This window comes from Corvus kubaryi, unplaced genomic scaffold, assembly GCF_017639235.1.
Source record: "Corvus kubaryi isolate FWS band 111438036 unplaced genomic scaffold, C.kubaryi_AGA036_p1.0 37396, whole genome shotgun sequence".
Lineage (NCBI taxonomy): Eukaryota > Metazoa > Chordata > Aves > Passeriformes > Corvidae > Corvus > Corvus kubaryi.
The window spans coordinates 22,586,015-22,603,900 of record NW_024581135.1 but is presented as its reverse complement, the minus strand read 5'-3'; the positions used below and the strand labels follow the sequence as shown (position 1 = coordinate 22,603,900).

Here is a 17,886-nt window from a genome sequence, read left to right as displayed (position 1 = left end):
AGATTATTTCAGCTTTGTCCAGCTTGTCATCCAATCAGTGGACTTCCTGTTCATAGATGCAAAGATAGATAAAGAGATCTTAAAGGGAACAATAAGCTTTACCTCCACAGGTATTTACAGCTGGGAGTGAGGATGGTAGGGGTGTAGTGCAGATTAAACTCTTTTTTTCCCCTGTTATGCTGTGGACTGTCCTTCAAAGGAGTGCATATACTGTCAGTATTTCTTCTCTCATCCTCTTTTTAATCTTCTTCCAGTGTCTGGTGAAGCTGAATGTGAAACTGAAGCCTATGCTGGACTCCGTGGCAGTAAATAGAGGTAAATGGGAGGAGCTGCACCAAAGAAGACTTCCTTCTCAGGCAGCATCCTTGTCCTCCTTTTCCTCTAGCTTCACCTCTCTCAAAGACATAAATTAAGCCTGCAAATACCAGTGTCAGTTAACAGTAAGGGCTGTCTGAAAGGTTTTCCTAAGCTTAGACCCACTATTTTCTAAGAAATGCTTTCACAGACATGCTTAATTGATCAGATATTATGTTGATGGCAGCGTAGTTTGCTTTTCCTGGAAGGCTTAGTGGGACTGAATGGAAGGCCTGCAGTAGGATTGCGCTGCTATCTGGAGTGACACGGAAGACTGAAAAGAAGAAGTGTTCATTCAGCTCCACTACATTTCAACTGCTGCTGTAAAAATCTGTAAAGCTGACAACAGATTGAAATATAAGAACTCGCAGCTTAATAAAATTAATAATACAGAGCAGGACTGGGATGCAAGCTGGCCAATTCATATGCAAGGAGCTGCGGAAAACAGAATAGTGTGTAATTACATTGTTGTTTTGCATCTCTTCAGTACATGTTATGAATCAATTATGCCTGCTTTTGTGATGTTCCTCTCTTACTCTCCCTCCTCTTTTATGCCTGGATGTTCTGAAAAGCCTGCTTTGTATTCTGAAGAAGTATTTTTTTACAACAAAGCTTCTTAGTGATTGATCAGGGCCTTTAGAATTGCCTGCCTTTGCTACATTTAAAAACAAACTTTATTATCTTTAAAAACACCAAGCTGTCCCTTCTTCCCTGAGAAATTCATATTAACAGTGCAGCAAATTTCTCAGCAAGAGGAAGTTTGCATAAAGACAAAATATTGCATGGTAATTTTAGAGTGGGGTTTTTTTTTTCCTTTTAAAAAATGCTCTTGTAATACATTCATTTTCTTTTTAAATTATAGTGTGGCCTAAGGAAAAGATTAATGGGTTTTTATGAAAACAGAATACAAATAAAAAGGAAATCTGTTGCTTTGTGGTTCAGGTTTATATTACATTGAAAAGCAGACCATGGATAAGCCTTTCTACTATAATTTCCAGTTGAAAATATTATTTTGAAATGGTGGAGAGGTAGAATATCATCACACTGGACTGACTACCTCTTACTCTCTCACAGTTCTTTCAGTACAATTTCAGATGCTGTTATTACAAATAGCACAGCATTAGTCAACGCTCACATGTTGACATCTGTGGTAAAGGTGTCCCTAAAAATCTAATTAAATACGATAGGTCACAAAACCAAACACGTCTCTGTGTGATGACCCTGGTACTACCTGAAAGTTGGTCTCCTTCCATTAGTGCCAAGATCCCTAATGTAGCAAACCTGTGATCTGTGATTTGAGGGTGCTTTCTCTGCTGCATGACCAGACACAAGAGGAGTCATGTTGCAGTGCTTATGAGTGCCCATTCATAGGAAAAAGAAAAAAAGAAGCCTTTCTACTCCATGAAAAATGGGATTCTAAATATAGGGTTGTCTGGGAGCAGAAATTAAAGCTGAATTCAGCTTAGTTTTACACCTGTGCCAAACTCCATTTACTTCAGTGGAATTACCTTGAACTGGCACCAGCTTAATGGAAATCAGAACCTGGCCCAGCTGACCAGATGCTAAAAGAACTTTTCTCCTTTCTAAGGGAACTGAGTTGTTAGAGCCTTAGAAAAGCTGACTACATCTGTCTGACAATCAAACAGAAACAACAAATCTGCTGATCATTTCTTTAAAAGAAACACAACAAAACAAAAACACTCTGTGCATCTAATGGTGTGTAGGACAATAGCTGTAAATTCAGTAGCATTGCGAGCCAATCTGTTGATGCACAACTGAACCACATCACTCTCTAGCAGAAGGAAGCAGGGAAGGAGCAGAAATGCAAACTGCACAGCAGTGAGTACATGCACCAAATGGAAATGTTTCTGCTGTTCTTTTGCCACTTCTTTTTTCTCTGAATAAAGCCAGATGCAGTTTAGTAAGCAGCCATACAAACCTGCAACATGTACTTTATGGGAAAAACAGATACTAGGAACCGACAGTACTGCTGGCAGGTACACACGGCTTTCCTGAATTTTGATATTGCATATTGCTAAGTATAACGTAATTTATAATGCATACCCTACAGCCTCCCTGAAGGTTGAGTCTCCCCTCATTTCCTCTCCTTTTTATTGGCTTCAGTGCACTGTTGCCCATGGCAACACCCACTGGCAGGGATGGGGATTCGGCAGCACCGCAGCCTGACACACAGCTGAAGCCCTAACAATGTTAACCATCAATCAAGTGACTGTTTGTAATTGCCTCCATCTATTTCTCCTGTCTTTTGGTATCTTTGCCATTGTGGGTCAAAATTCAGAAACTGCTGACTAATGTTATGGTTCTGTTCCTCCATCACAAGGAAGAAAATGAGAGCACACGGCTTGATCTTATCAAATTGTTCTCAGGCAAAATGAAGCAACCCTACTGAAACTGGAGGGCCCAGAAGTGCATGTCAGAACAGCATTTGGTCTCTGAAAGTCATATAGCTCAATCTTAAAAAAACCAACCAACTAAACAAACAAATACCTTTTTTTTTTTTAAGACTTAGCTTAGGAAACAACAAAAAACATTTTGTGAGAAAAAGATGATTCTTTGGGGAAGCATGTAGTACAGTAAAGAAACATATTTCAAGTCTATTATATTTTAAGATTGTGGAAAACACTTTTTAGCTACTGCTTATAAACTTGATGATCAGAAGTTGTATCTGCCTTTCATTATTTCTGATAGGGAAACAATTTCCTAGTATTTCAGTCAGTTTTGCCCAACTGTCTGATACATGCACAGGAGACATGATTGCGTAGGTTATTTAATCTCATTCTCTTTTACTTGCTTCCCTGCCTGCTGAATAAGGAGAGCTAAAAAAAAACCACATTGAAATCAGCCTAATTCTGTGAATGTATATAAAACACGGGTCCACAAGAGGCAAGGACAAATCAAGAGAGCACGTGGAGAAGACAACTGTTACCCAGGAGAGTGCTGCTTGGCCTTTCTCTTGAGATGCCCAGCACATCAGCAACAGACAAGTCACCATTTCTTTGCCCCAGCTGTAAGTGGAAATGTGGCCTTGAACGAGGCCTCTGGCACTTACAATTCCAGTGCTAAAATCTCATGGGCACATGGATTGTCCATAGGACACCCAGAGGTGCTTCAAGTTGGTTCAGTGGCAATGCCTTTTTTCCAGGTGTACTACTGACTCATTTCAACTGCAGCCTGAATTTGGTCCCATGAATTGCAGGCCTTAAGGTCTCACGAGAGCCAGGCAACAGCCCTCATTTTGTCACCAGAAAATGCTCAAGAGAAGATCTGGGTCTTCATCCCCATCCTCAAAGGTAGTTCAGGCCAAACAGTCATTTCACTCAGGATTCCCACCTGTGAAACCACTCACCAAAATCAACCTTTCCTCACAAAAAAATGAAACCCAAATAAAACAATAATTTAACTAAAACCACTATAAATAAAGGCTAATCAGGAAGGAGCTTGACATTCAAATCCTGCTTGATTTCGAGCAGGCTTTTGAACTACAGGTGCATCTGTCCCACCAACTGGTGGCGAGTTACAAGGGTGGGCTTGTCTCCTGCCCTTCTGCAAAGGCCCTTTTCATGTGCTCAGCAAGGAGACAAGGATGCCCACTGGGTACAGCCCCAATTTTGGCTTCACTCCTGGGAGGGGCATGGAACAGACAGGCTTTGGTGGAAGAGCTCAGGTTTCATATGTGCACCTCCCTGGACTAAAGTGCTCCCCTGCAACACAACACTGTGACCCCACCAGAAAACTGAACACTGTTCAAGGTGAGGAGCACCTGGGGTAGAGGCTCTCCTGTGATTCAGACAGAAGAACATCCCAAGAACAAGATGTCCAAAAGGTGTCTTTGGCCATAGTTTGAGTAGTGAAATCAGACAATTCCCTCCCAGCCCAGGACCTACAGACAAACAAGAACAGCTTCATAATGTGATGGAAATGCAGATATCTGCTTGTCAGGACGTGGTTTTGCTTCTGCTCCAAAGCAGAGTCACACAAGGTCAGGCAGCAGTAGCTCACTGAGGTTTAAGCTGGATGCCTCATGTGGCAGGCAGGCACAGAACTCTCCACACAGCTCTGTCACAGCCAGCCCCGCCTATTTACAGGGCCAGGGGTCTTGCCAAGAAGGTCAGCTGTATGTTTTGTAACCACAGCGTGGACAAGTATGTTTCATTTTAGCTCAGGCATTTCTTCAGATGGTGTCCTTGGTACAGCAGCTGCATTTTTCTGGTCTGGTGACCTTGCTAATTGCTCCTTCTTAGAGTGCATTGCAATCTCATAATGTGCCTGTAGTTACAAACAAAGCCAATACTAGTACTCACAAATTATTTTTGAAAACTGCAACCAGCAGTGCCTAACATCATTTGTAATATTTAGATGAATTCATTCTAGTGGAAAAACAGGAGTGTTTCAGTCTACAGGCCAAATACTTATTTTCCCTTCATAAAACTAAACCCACTTTAGTTCCTGGTAATTCATTTGTGCATTGAGTGAAATTTTAAAACTGGTTTATTTCAAAGTTCTGTAAAACATATTAACAGGCACTTCAATGCTTAGAGTGTTATGGGCAAGAAAATATAGAGCAAGAAGGTTTTTTACTGGCTTTGTCAAAGGAAGAGTTGTCAAAGAGTAAAATCATGTGAATGGTTTCTAACATAGCACTGAAGTGGAACATATAATCTGCTGAATTGAGATGCCTCAAAGATGCCCATCGCTGGAATGTGCCAGTATTGGAATACATCCTGTATATTGCTTGTTACCTTTTCTTTCTTGGATTACTTTGTATTTAATCACGAATTTATAAGCATGTTGGCCACTGCATCTTACAGTTTTGTGGGGAATACCATTAAAAACCCTGAACCTTTGCCTGTGGGAAACAACTGACACGTGCACAGAAGTACCACGTGTCTGTTCTAAGGCAAGGGAATCCCAGATACTTGCAAAATGTAAACGTGTAACTTAAAAGACTTCTGCATCCTTTTCCTTTCTTTTGCATTTTAAAACCATTACTCCTATTGTTTTGCTGGTTCAGCTTTCAAAGCATGCTTCTGAAATGAGCAACTTAGTTTTACTGGTCTTTAAAAAAATAAATAATTTTAATGCCTTACTATTATTTTATTATTATTATTACTTTTCTTTGAAACTACCTTGGTGGGATCAATCACAGCTGTATCTATTGATTACTGAATCACACAAATAGAAGATCCTGAAAACACGCGAGACTGAGTGGCCCAGATACGATTTTTGACACATAACCGTGCAGCACTCATTCCTGGGGGCAAACCAAACTTCATCACTGGATACACTTGGCATCAATCTGGAATGACCAGAAACCGAATCTGTCTGCTGACTCTAATGGAGCTATTCACATGTACAGAAATTATACAGATTATACAGTCTGTGGTACGGAGTATCACTGTTCAGTAGAAATATCATGGGGGGGGGAGGCCCTCCAAAGCACAATTACATTGTTGAGTAAGAAAAATTGGAAGTAGTTTCTTCTACTTTTGAAAGCTGCAGGAAAGCTGTCGGATTGTGCCAAGGAACAAACATACGTCCTGCCTTCCACCAGCTTTAACCAATTTTGGATCTTGATGGGCTGTATAGGGAATGTTTCGTGTTGACAAAGCCCAAGACAGAAGTTAAATGCTTCCTGCCCTGGGCTACCTGTTTAGCTTAGAGCCTGCTTTTACACCACCTACTTCTTAAGGGAACTATTACACAACATTTAGAAATACAGGAGCTGATTTTTACTCTTTACTCCTCCCAGCTGCACGAGACCGCGAAACGAGGGAAACATTCTGTCCCAGGAAGCGATTTCAGGAGGCTCCAGCTCTTTGCGCCAGTTCGGAATCGGCACTGAACACGCCGCGTCAGTGCTCGGGAGACGGCCGCAGGGAGGGGAACAGAGGAGGGCAGGCAAACGCAGAGGACGCAGAGCAGCTCCCACTTGCGGCGGGGCGCCCGGTTATGCCCGGGCCCGGGCCCTGCCTTGCCCCGGGCCGCGCTCTCGAGGGACCGCGCGCGCCGCCGCTTCCGGGGCAGCCCCCCCCCCCCCCCCGCGCACGGGAGCGCTTCCGCCCCGGCGGCGCCGTTGCCGTGGCAGCGAGGGCGCCGCTTCCGCCCCGCCGCGGCCGTGCCGGGGCCGGCCATGGAGGCCGCGCCGGTGCCCGACGGGCAGTACACGGCCGTGGTGTACGGGCTCATCAGCGGCGGGCGCTACGCTGAGGCGGTGTCGCTGCTGAACCGCGGGCTGCAGAAGAGCTGCCGCTCCCGGGGCTGCCTCTCCCTGCTGGGCTACTGCCACTACCAGCTGCAGGAGTTCGCGGCGGCGGCCGAGTGCTACGAGCAGCTGGTGGCGCTGCACCCGCAGCTACTCCCGTACCGGCTGTACCATGCGCAGGCCCTCTACAAGGCCGGGCTGTTCGCCGAGGCCCTGCGCGCCGCCAGCGCGCTGCTGGACGTCCCCGCCTTCCACCGCCGGGCCCTGCGCCTCCAGGCCGCTGTCCACTATGCCCAGGGCGACCTCCCAGCGGCCCAAAGCCTTGTGGAGGAGGAGCTCGCCGCCGCTGCTGATGGCGGCCCCGGAGCAGCCGAGGACCCTTCGGAGCGGGCCGACGCCGAGGTCAACCTGGGCTGCTTGCTGTACCGGCAGGGCCGGCACGAAGAGGCCAGCGGCAAGTTTGCCAGCGCCATGCAAGTGTTGGGGTACTGCCCGGAGCTGTCCTACAACATGGCGCTGTGCTCCTACGCGGCCAAGCAGTACCCTGCGGCCCTCAAGTACATCTCCGACATCATCAAGCGCGGCATCCACCAGCACCCAGAGCTCAGCGTGGGCATGACCACCGAGGGTATCGACGTCCGCAGCGTGGGCAACACGCTGCTCCTGCACCGCACGGCCCTGGTGGAGGCCTTCAACCTCAAGGCGGCCATTGAGTACCAGCTGCGCAACCTGCGAGCGGCGCAGGAGGCGCTCACGGATATGCCGCCGAGGACTGAGGAAGAGCTGGATCCGGTCACGCTGCACAACCAAGCACTCATGAACATGGACAACCAGCCCACTGATGGCTTTGGGAAGCTGCAGTTTCTTCTCCTTCAGAACCCCTGTCCACCAGAAACTTTTGGTAACTTGCTACTCCTCTATTGCAAGCATCAGTACTACGACCTGGCAGCTGATGTGTTGGCAGAGAATGCCCATCTGACCTACAAACTTCTCACACCTTATCTGTACAACTTCTTGGATGCCATTATTACTTGTCAAACTGCCCCTGAGGAGGCTTTCCACAAGCTAGATGATGCAGCAGGGACAATGGCTGAGCAGCTAAGAAAACTCACAAAACAGGTACAGGAAGCTAGGCAAAATTGGGATGAGGAAGCTCTAAGAAAAGCAATTAATGAGTATGATGAGACTCTGGATAAATATGTACCTGTCTTGATGGCCCAGGCAAAGATTTGTTGGGACATGAAGAACTACACAATGGTAGAAAAGATCTTCTACAAATCAATGGAATTCTGCAAGGATCATGAGGTGTGGAAGCTCAACGTGGCTCACGTGGTCTTCATGCAGGAGAGCAAGTATAAAGAGGCTATTAAGTTCTATGAGCCAATAGTTAAAAAGCACTACAACAACATTCTTGATGTCAGTGCCATTGTGTTAGCAAACCTCTGCGTTTCCTACATCCTGACAAGCCAGAATGAAGACGCAGAGGAACTAATGAGAAAGATCGAGAAGGCAGAAGAGCAGCTGTCCTATGATAATCCTGATAAAAATACCTACCATCTTTGCATTGTCAATCTAGTCATTGGTACCCTCTACTGTGTGAAGGGAAACTATGACTTTGGTATTTCAAGGATCATTAAAAGCCTGGAGCCATATAACAAAAAACTGAGCACTGACACGTGGTATTATGCCAAGCGGTGTTTCCTGTCCTTGCTGGAGAACATGTCCAAGCACATGATCATGCTGCGTGACAGTGTGACTCAGGAGTGCGTGCAGTTTCTGAAGCAATGTGAACAGTATGGAAGAAACATCCCAGCTGTCATTGAGCACCCCCTTGAAGAGAGTGGGATGCACAGTGGGAAAAACACAGTCACCTATGAAGCCAGGCTTTTGAGGGCACTGATGTATAAGATCAGTGGGTGGGCTGAGTAAACGTTACTGTACAGCAGAAATGAGAATTTTGTTCTTATGTTTGTGAGGTCATGCTAACCCTCACAAAAATCTCTAAAGATTTTGTGCTGTATTTTAACAATGTTCAGTAGAAAATAGACTATTTTCATGAAATTAAGCTGCATCAAATAACTAGGGGCATTCTCAGTAACCAGTCCTGTTAAGTAAAGCTTAAGATATATTGACCACGAATGTCGTTATAGAAATATCATAAAGTTTTCACCCATAAGACAATATTTTAGCCTTCCAAAATTTTGAACAAGTTTCTTTTCATTGGTTGACATTTGAAAAAACATGTGTTGTCTGTCTCTTCTAGGATGGACTTGGAATAAAGAGTTGCTTTAATTCTCTAATTTGTGCCTATGTGTAAATGTTTCTTTCTTTTGCTTTTTCCAAGGTATTTTTAATATGTTGCAGATCATTTTGAAAGTATATTTAAACACAAGAAATGGCTTTATATTAAAAAATCAGTTCTACAAACAGAAACTTTTCCATTTGCTAACTCATTAATAATGCACGAGTGTTCTACCAAATTCTATAACTAATACAGGGACTGGGAATATATTCCAGGAAGGCCGTATTAGGATGATACCTCAGTTTAGATCTACCTTTGAAATAAAATCTGTTACAACAACTGGCTTCAGAGACACTGCTCAGTGCTGACCCTCAGAGTCCCAGTGCCCCCACCATCTGGGTGGCAGCTGTTGCCCTGCAAACCTGTTTGGTAGCAGCACAGTAAGCAACATCTGCTTACATAATAATTCAGTCCTCCGTGTCCAGCCCCTCCAATCCAAATACTATTCTTAAAATAGTCTCTGGTAAAGAGACCCGTGAATCTGAAATTATATTCTTTTCCATTTTTCTTTAAAAAAAGCCCATGTAACTTCCATTTCATGCAAGGCTTATAACCTGTACCCTTGGGTGGAAGAAACCTGCTTCTCAGTTTCCTCCTTGTGTTACACTCTTCCTGCATCTCTCAACACTTCTCCAAAACCCTGTTTATTTGCTTAATTTCTTTACTTGACATTTCCATCACCCTGGCATCAGTTAGTGTTATTTTCTCAACAGTCTTTGCATCCCTTTTCAAACATACATACTCCACAGTGAAATGGGACCATAATGCCTTCCAGTGTTTTTACACAGTCTGGTTCTGTGCTCCATGGCTATTCTCCTTTTTATGTATTCTGCCTTTTGAAGCAATGTATGAGCTGAAGTTTTCAAAATAAGGATCAAAAATCCATGGCTTTAACTCACTTGCTTACCTTTGATACTGGCTCCCTGAAGAGCTGTCCTAGGGGAATTTTGGAATCAGGCTGCATCTCCCTCAGAATCCAGTTTCTATGCTGTGGTTTATCTGGAAAGAAAGAGAACAGCATTTTTGAAGTTTTGAAGCTATTATAAAGGAATAGAGTAATTAATCCTTCCAGAGAGTTAATGTATATAGGATGTGCACAGGCCTGCAACCATTTCAGCATAGAGAAAGTCAACTCTTGTGTGCTGGGGGAGAAACCTGTCAGGGCTGAGCATATCATGTGCAGCTAAAGGAAATGCTGTGGGTTAGGTAATGCTACAGTTTACCCTAAAACATATACTGTTATCCTATAACAGTAAATTAAAATCAAATTTAACAGTATCAAAATGGAAAAATGTTCTAGAGAGACTAAAGAGCAGACAGGAGATGCAGCAAGGTGTCCTAGAGAGGCCTCCATAGCTCATCACTATGCCATTAAGCCCCTGATTATTGTGATATTAAATATTTCCCACAACTGTTTCCCCATGAGGAGGAGACCTGTGATTTCAAATTTTGTTCAACTCCATGAAGCACAGCAGCAGTAAAGCACATCTCTAATTTACAGTGCAACTGTATTATATATTATGCAGCATAAACAGCATGACCTTTAAAAAGAAAGTTTTTAAAAAGTCACACCACATAACAGTGTCTGAAGTGCAGTAATAGGCAATGCCCTTTATTTAATATTCATTGTGCATTTTCTGTAAAAGTCACTGGACATTTTAAAAAAAATTCACTTTGCAGATTCGTGCCCGTGCAAATGTTGAATGCCCTCTAATGGAGAGCAGTTTAGATACTTATATGTTCTTGGTTTTCCATACAGCCAGTGGCTTTCATGAGGGCACTGCTGCCAGGATTTGCAGCCCCAAGCACTTCATCACCTCCTTGCCTCCCATGCCCACACAGGTGTACACCGCGAACAAGCGGAGGCAGCAGGGCCCGCCGGCTCTGGCGCACAGTGCCCGACTGCAGCCTGCAGCGCAGGCACCGGCTCCTGGCCACAGGCTGGGAAGGGAGAACAGCCATGCTCCCAAGAGAAATAATGTCCCCATAAAAAGCTGTGGAGTTGTGCAAGCTGTGGCTGTTTTAGAATGTACAGCTAGAGGGCAGTCGGCATGCCTGCAGTTTGCTTCATCCTGTTACATCACAACAAAAGCACAAAAAAAAGCCAGGAGAAAATGTCAAGAGCAGCATTTTTTCTGTTTTTCCCTTTTCCTTCTGTTTTTATGTGCTTTTCCTCACTGAGTACGCTGTGCATCCAGACAACCCAGGGTTTCTGAGCAGGTTGGGTGATGCTGAACACAAGGACCTCAAAGTGGAGAGGCCTCTGCTCCTGAAAGGAGAGGGAGAAGCGGCAGAGCTGAGGCCCAACAGGAGGAGGTGGGCTGGGACAGGCACTTCCTCCTCTGCTGCATCAAGAGATGCTTCTGCACAGAGTCTTCTCTCCATTCCAGCAGTATTTTCCACCCTGTCCACCATGGCCTCTTCCTCAGCAGTAGCCACCCAACCTTCCCATGGCAGTGACATGCTGGGGCAGACGCCCTTGCCCGCATTTTGTCCTGGAGAGCTGCCTACCCACCCACTCTGTGCCCAGAAGAACTGGGGCCTGTGCTCATGTGACTGACATCTGCAGTGTGGGACTGTTGCTTCCTCCAGTGGCAAGCACACATTTATAGCATCTCCCACTGCAGAGCACTTTGGTCATGAAAAATATATAAATGTTACAACCACTTTTATTACCATCTTTATACCACATTTAATGTTATCACTATGTGACTTACACACAAAATACATTTTTAAAGGAAACCACATACATTTTTATTTAGAGAGAAGGGAATATAGCAAGTAACAGTTTATGCTCCCTATACATATAGTAAAATCCACCTAAATTAATGCCCTAAGCCAGCACAGCTTTTGTTCTGAACAAAAACCAAAAAACACTACCCAGAAATGTCTCACCATATTCCCAGGGCCTGCAATGGGCAAACAGCTGCTGATAAACCCAGATTCCTAAGCCAGAGCCTCTGGGGTTTTTTTATTGGGAGCAAGGGGAAAGAAGCCCTCTGTTGCAGCATCAGCATCTGAAAGGTGAGCAGCTCAAGATGTTTCCCATGCACATCACCACCATACCAAGGCCAATCTTCAGGATTTTATTTGCACTAATAGCCTCTTATGCATTTTGTCCTTACAAGACATCTTGAAATGTTCTTGTCCTCAAAACTTGCAAGGGCTTCACACCCATGTTGCAGATGACAAGCTGTATTGTACTGCAATGGACACTTTTTTTTTTCCAATTACCTTTGCAGTAATCACAGCACACATTGCACGAGCAAAGGCCACCATTCTGCCAGCAGCCCACCTGCACCGGCAGGAGCAGGAGAGGCACAGAGGGCCTGAGATACAATTTACTTTGTGTCCCACCTTGGATCCCCTTGGTGCCCAAATCTCCATCAAATGTCTGCTGACACCATCAGCAGTGAGTGCTGGGGACCCTTGTGATCAGCTCCACAGTCAGAGCTGATCAAAAAACTTCTGTAATCAAGGGGTGGCTGACTTTATGGTAAGACAGAGATAAAAGGTGAGACAGAAGGGTCTTCCTATGCAGTTCTGGGAGGAATATGATTACTGTTTTCCTTTGGAAAGTTGTGGATACTTCTACTGGATAAGCAAGCCCCTTTTAGCAGATGAACAAGTAGAAGAATATAATTTGTCTAAAAAATGGTGAAGTTACATACAAGAATAAAAGCTGATTTTGACAGCCCATTCCATAATATCTTGTCAACAACATCCTATTTTAGAAGCCTGAGTTCAAAACTTCCACAAATCCATATTGGCTTCAGCCTCCAGCAAAGGCAGAAGAGTCCAACCCTGAGAAATTCAGATTTGGAACACTGATGTGATAATGTGGCTGTGTGGGCTGAAAGATAAGCACTGAAAGATCCATCCTCTCCCTCAGGCTTCTCTTATTTCTTTTTAACCTTTCAATCAATAAAATACCTCTATATTTGAGACTCTGCTAAAACCTGCTGTTTTCTTAAGGAGTAGGTATGGCCAGGACAATGTGCATCTTCATGTTTTTGCGGGAAGTGTATTTGCACCTCATTTGGACAACCTGACCTACACAAAGAAACAGTTTCTAAATGAGGTAAAAGTGGCTTTAACTACTGACAAACTTGTAGGCTCTATTTTCAGCAAAGCATCTCTTTTTTTTTTTTTTTTTTTTTTTTTTGGCTGATGCTTTTCCATTAAGTAGAAAAATTGAGACATTTGGACTCATTTTCCAAAGAACCTTTTGATTAGCATAATTTTCCTAGACCTTTCCTGAATTTAAACTAATAAAGCCCAGCCATAGAGCAGGCCTTGCCAAAGCAAACAATTCAGTCCGGAACATTTCTATTTTTGAGGATCTCCCCCTAAATTCACTGTAGTTTATAGCCCAAACTGCAGCCCAGGAAAACCAATAAAAAAGTTCACATTGATTTCAATGAGTCTTAAATTTGCACCTTAGAAAATACCCATTTCCACAGACTACTATTTCAAGCTATCCAAGAGCAGCTTCTGGAAAATACTGGAATGCTACAACCCCAGTCAAATTCAATGACAAAACCCCTTGTTTCTACCCACTTAAAATGCTGCTTAGAAATCAGCTAACCCCATGTTTCCCATGGTGCAACTGCTGCACATTAAGAAAACATCACTGTTTGCACAACGAAAAGTAGAAGTTGGCAGGGGATTCTGATCCTTCGCCTAGACCTGGCCGGGCACAGCCTCCGCCAGCAAGCACGGAGCCGCCGCGGCTCTGAGCACAGGGCTGAGCACTCCCATCCATCTCGCGTAGGATCACCCCTGCAGCACAGCCCCAGCCCCGGGAGATACCCGTGTCCCGACAGCCACCCTACCAGGAACGGCTCGGAGAGGGAAATGGAACTCACAAGTGCCACATTTTCTCTGGAACATGGGAATCATCACTCAGCATCACAAACTTTTAAACTTCCCGGGGTGAATGTACACACTGGCTCTGAACGGTCTGAGCTTCTCATGGCTTTTTAGTCCTCTGCTGTGCACAATCATCCACTTCCCTGAATTTCAGCCCTTCTTGCTGCTTACCTTCTCCTTCCCCCCAGCTCTGCCCCTAGGACCCTTTCCGTCCTGTGTCACGAGCAGGGAACAGGTTGACTAACAGCTTTTTATGAGTCGGTTTTATTTTATAGCTCTCTTTCCCGTGGGAGAGGGCAAAGGGAGCTGGCTAACACTCAGATCCTGTTGGGTTGAACTGTTTACTAACAGCCGTTTTCCAAATTAAAATTAACACAGCTCGGATTTTTCCGAGCTGCACTTCTCTGGTGCCTCACAGAGCTCTTTGTGTGCCCCTCCGCTGATTCACGGCCGCTCACACGGCCGGCAAACAGGAACGCGAGAGCTCGACACGGCGTGTCGGATTTTCTTGCTCTGTCAATAGTATTTATCACTGCGGCTCCCACGGGGAGCAGGAGGAGATGGAGAAGCACCATCAGCGCTTAGGGACGGGGAATTCAGAGCGCGCATAAATCCTTTGCTCTTCCCCTGATGAGCAGCTCAAGGCACATCGCGTTTTTACAGCGTCGAGGGCCACACGCTGTGATGGCCGCCTCGGCAGCAAAGGCACAGCCAGCACACCGACACCGCCGCGCAGCTGCTGCAGGTGCGGAGACACGGTGTTTCCCTGAGGAAGCACGGCCCCTTCCGTCAGGAGCCGGGTCCCGGGGGGTTCAGCGGGAGCCGCGCCCCGTGTGACCCTTGCGGCGAGGCCGGGCCGTGCTGCAGAGGGCGCTGCTGCGCCGGGCTGCGCCGGGAGCGGCAGCGGGCTGGGAGCGGGAACGTGTCGGGAGCGGGAACGCGTCGGGAGCGGGAAGAGTCGTGACGCCGGCTCAGGGCCGCTCCCGTCACAATGGGGAGCGGAACCCCGCGCTTTCCAGCTCCCTGTGTCGCATGGCTGGAGAGAAGGAACGGAGAAGAGAAGCCCGAAGCGAGCCGTGAAACGCAACATCCCTGCTCCCTCGGGCCCGGCGCTGGCCTGTCCTCGGCTCTAGGAAATCCCTACTGCCCTTTCCCCGCGTTTAGGAGGAGCAAGGCCATGCACGGGCCAGCAGAGAGGCGTTTGTGCTGCCTTTCGGTATCAGCAGGGGGACAGCAATTTTGGGTACCAGTGCCTTCAGCCCAGAGATGCAGGCAATGCCATGCACCACCACAGCCTTTTGCACCCCTCTAACAGCGTTACAGGGACTGCACATTGAAGAGGAACCTGCCCTTAAGTGGCGTAGTCTGACCTCTAGGCAGGTATTTGTTCAGTCCGTGCACACCGGACCTCACCAGAGCCTCCCGGACTGGTGCCGGTGGCAGCGCGGGGAGCGTTTGCTCACACACGACAGCACCGCCCCATCCGTCTCTACTGAGCGCTCGCAATTGTGTGCAAGGCAGGAATCACCCTCCCGTCAGAGATGAGAAGCAGCCACAGCTTTACCCGGCATAACCGGGGCCACCTTCTTTTTCTGCCGCATGTCAATGCCTCTCAGCCTGCGCAGGAATCGTATCGGGGCTTCGGAAGGCATGAAATGCTGGTAACAAGACTCGGTAGCAATGAAACAGTCAACAAAATATAAAGCTGTTAGAGCGGGATGGCGTCTCTGGGAAGGGAGATGCGGGAGCCCTGCCCTCTGCCTTTGTGCTCAATCCAGGGCAGAACGCATAGAGACGCCTCCCTGATCTTGTGAAATGCCTGCCAGCGAGCATGTGTAATGTACTGTGAAATTTTTGTGACTTGCTAGGTTATAAAGCTGGTTATAGGAGAATTTAATAAAAAAAGGAAACCAGTTTATCTCTTTCTGATAATTTCTCTATGGCTTTAGGGTCTCATTCTAGCTTCCTCTTCGTGCCTGGAGAGGTGATCCTAATATTCAGCATAAAATGTACAGATTCCCTGAAGGGAACTTGAAAGAAATTCTCTGCTTCAAATTCAAACCTGACAGTATATATCACATCAGGGGATCCCTTTTAACAGCAGGATATTCAGAAGGGATGAATGATTTACTCACATAATCTCTTAAACCTTTCACTTGCAGAGTCTAAGATAGAATTTATAGCATTTTTATCATTTGTGCTTAAAAAAAAACCCTAGTAAAATTCCTCTATGAAATCCGAAACCCTACTCATTGATTTTCTAGCTGATGAAATTTCAAAGAAACATGTTTTTCTGTGATAGAGTAACAGCAGGCCTTTGCCTTGGCTTTGGTGTTTTCTGATGTTAGAGATCAGATAATTCCTCCCTAGGGAGATACATTAAATAGAAACCTCTTATCTTTTGCATTTGAAAACACTGAGGATGTGTATTAACCTCCCATAATTTAAGATTCTACTATGCTTTGCAGAATTATTTTCTCTATCTTCCATTTTTCAATTAGATGCATATTTACACAAGAAACCTAAACAACCAATGCTTTCATTCTGAGTTTTAACCTAAGTAATTAGCCTTGCTTCAGGATGATGAGGAAAGCAACTTATGTGACAACACTTGGTTAATATTTCTGCCATGAAATTACTGCAGAAAAGTAAACCAAAAAATGGGCTGTGAGATAGTTCTCAGGTTCCTCAGATGTTTTTCCTGTCTGATATGTTCTCCCTTTTTCTGATGAAAATATAACCTGGTTTGAGTACAGGTTGTTTGTCTTGTTGTAGCAATAGAGTGCTATCATATTTTTTATTCTTCTAAAGTAATTCTTGAATTAAACTGGTAGAAACGAGCCCAGAATGAAAATGCAAAACAGATTATCATCTCATTTGCTAACGTTGTCATTTTGTTTGTTGTTTGAACCTAGAACCATTAAGTGTTAATCTGGGTTGATACAAATAAGTATGTAATAATGCCAACAACTGTTTCTTTATTTGAAATTAAGAGGTTCCAGGGGCAGGAAGCAAATGAACATGACTGGACTGGTAATCAACACATTGGAAACAACTAGAAGTACAAACCAGAGCTACAAAAACTGAGATTTCATTTTAGCTGTTGGTGAATGTGTGCCCACCCCTTAGAAGGGGGTTGCTGGCTCTGAACTAAGCTCCAGGAAGTTGTCTGCAAACAGGGATGCAATTCCAGTTAGGACTTCCCACCTCAGACCACATTTCTATCAAGCCCCCAGGGGGCCCCTCACCCCTACTTTTCTGCCTTATGGAGCTCCTGCACGAGCTGGGGATTTGCTCAGTTGAGATACCCCTGACCTCCACAAGGCAGGGTCCTCACTGAGTTCTAAATTATGCTCACACTCACCCAGCACAAGCCTCAGTACTTCCATGCAGTTCAGCAAAACAGTCAAATTTACACCAGCATAAGTGACAGCAGGATTTGGCCCTGTGGAGCAGCGTCTGTAAGGCCAAATCCTCCATGGGTGTAAGTTAATTTGGCTCAGTTTGCATTTGCAGTGCCAAATTTACTTCTTTCCATTTAGTATGTGGCCAAAGGTCAAGTTAAGAAAATATTTCACTGTCATAATTATTCCCATGAAATCCAGAGCAGTTTGTATTTGGCAGCCAATGTCATTTCCCATGCCTTAAGAAGCTGGCATTAATTTCCTGACACTGAACAAAGACAGATTCATTTACCCATTTTCCTGACTGCCATTTTCTTCACCTTGCATGTCTGAATCCCTGCAATCTGATGCAGTCCTGGAGGAGCCTTCCTGGGCTCTGCTATAGCACTAACAATAACCACATCTCCATTTAGTGAGGATTTGTGCTAGATTTCATTCGGGGGAGTTTTACTTTAAACCTGGGGAGTAAGCCTGGCAACTTTGCCTCCCAAGGGCTCTTTGCTGCTGTATTTTCTCCCTTAGAGCCTGCCTGTCCCCACTAGAGAGGAGAGGCGGGGATCTCACAGGAGGGTGATTTCAAGCCTGTCACTGTGTGTCAGTAGCCCTGCAGCTGGATAATGCTGTGTGGTGTGCAGCCCTTGGGAGCAGCTTAGTGCCTCTGACACGGACCCTCCAGCACCTTCCCTCTCCCAGCATCCTGACTATGCAGCAAAGCTCCCAGGGAGAAGCAC

General features: G+C 45.5%; 2 protein-coding genes and 1 long non-coding RNA gene across 5 annotated transcripts in view; 2 read left to right on the top strand and 1 right to left on the bottom strand.

The window, feature by feature from the left end:
* The window catches only part of PDE11A (phosphodiesterase 11A), a 117,612-nt gene extending 112,151 nt beyond the window's left edge, over positions 1 to 5,461 (top strand). For all 3 annotated transcript variants that reach the window (XM_042041385.1, XM_042041387.1, XM_042041388.1), the window contains one exon: positions 255 to 5,461. In XM_042041385.1, coding sequence (XP_041897319.1) covers positions 255 to 413 — 159 coding nt within the window. In that variant the 3' untranslated portion in view covers positions 414 to 5,461. The remainder of the gene's footprint in view (positions 1 to 254) is intronic.
* Positions 1 to 9,877, bottom strand: part of LOC121670756 — a 119,690-nt gene extending 109,813 nt beyond the window's left edge. Inside the window, exon 1 of the long non-coding RNA XR_006018245.1 lies at positions 9,787 to 9,877. This is a non-coding gene — a long non-coding RNA (uncharacterized LOC121670756). The remainder of the gene's footprint in view (positions 1 to 9,786) is intronic.
* On the top strand, positions 6,461 to 8,877 carry LOC121670754 (tetratricopeptide repeat protein 30B-like). The gene has a single exon (XM_042041389.1). It carries the CDS (start codon positions 6,506 to 6,508, stop codon positions 8,504 to 8,506), a length of 2,001 nt encoding a protein of 666 aa, XP_041897323.1. The 5' UTR covers positions 6,461 to 6,505; the 3' UTR covers positions 8,507 to 8,877.
* Positions 9,878 to 17,886: the final 8,009 nt, after the last annotated feature.

Coding starts and splice junctions, on each gene's coding strand:
- LOC121670754 (XM_042041389.1), top strand. CDS start 6,506: ATGGAGGCCGCGCCGGTGCCCGACGGGCAGTACACGGCCGTGGTGTAC.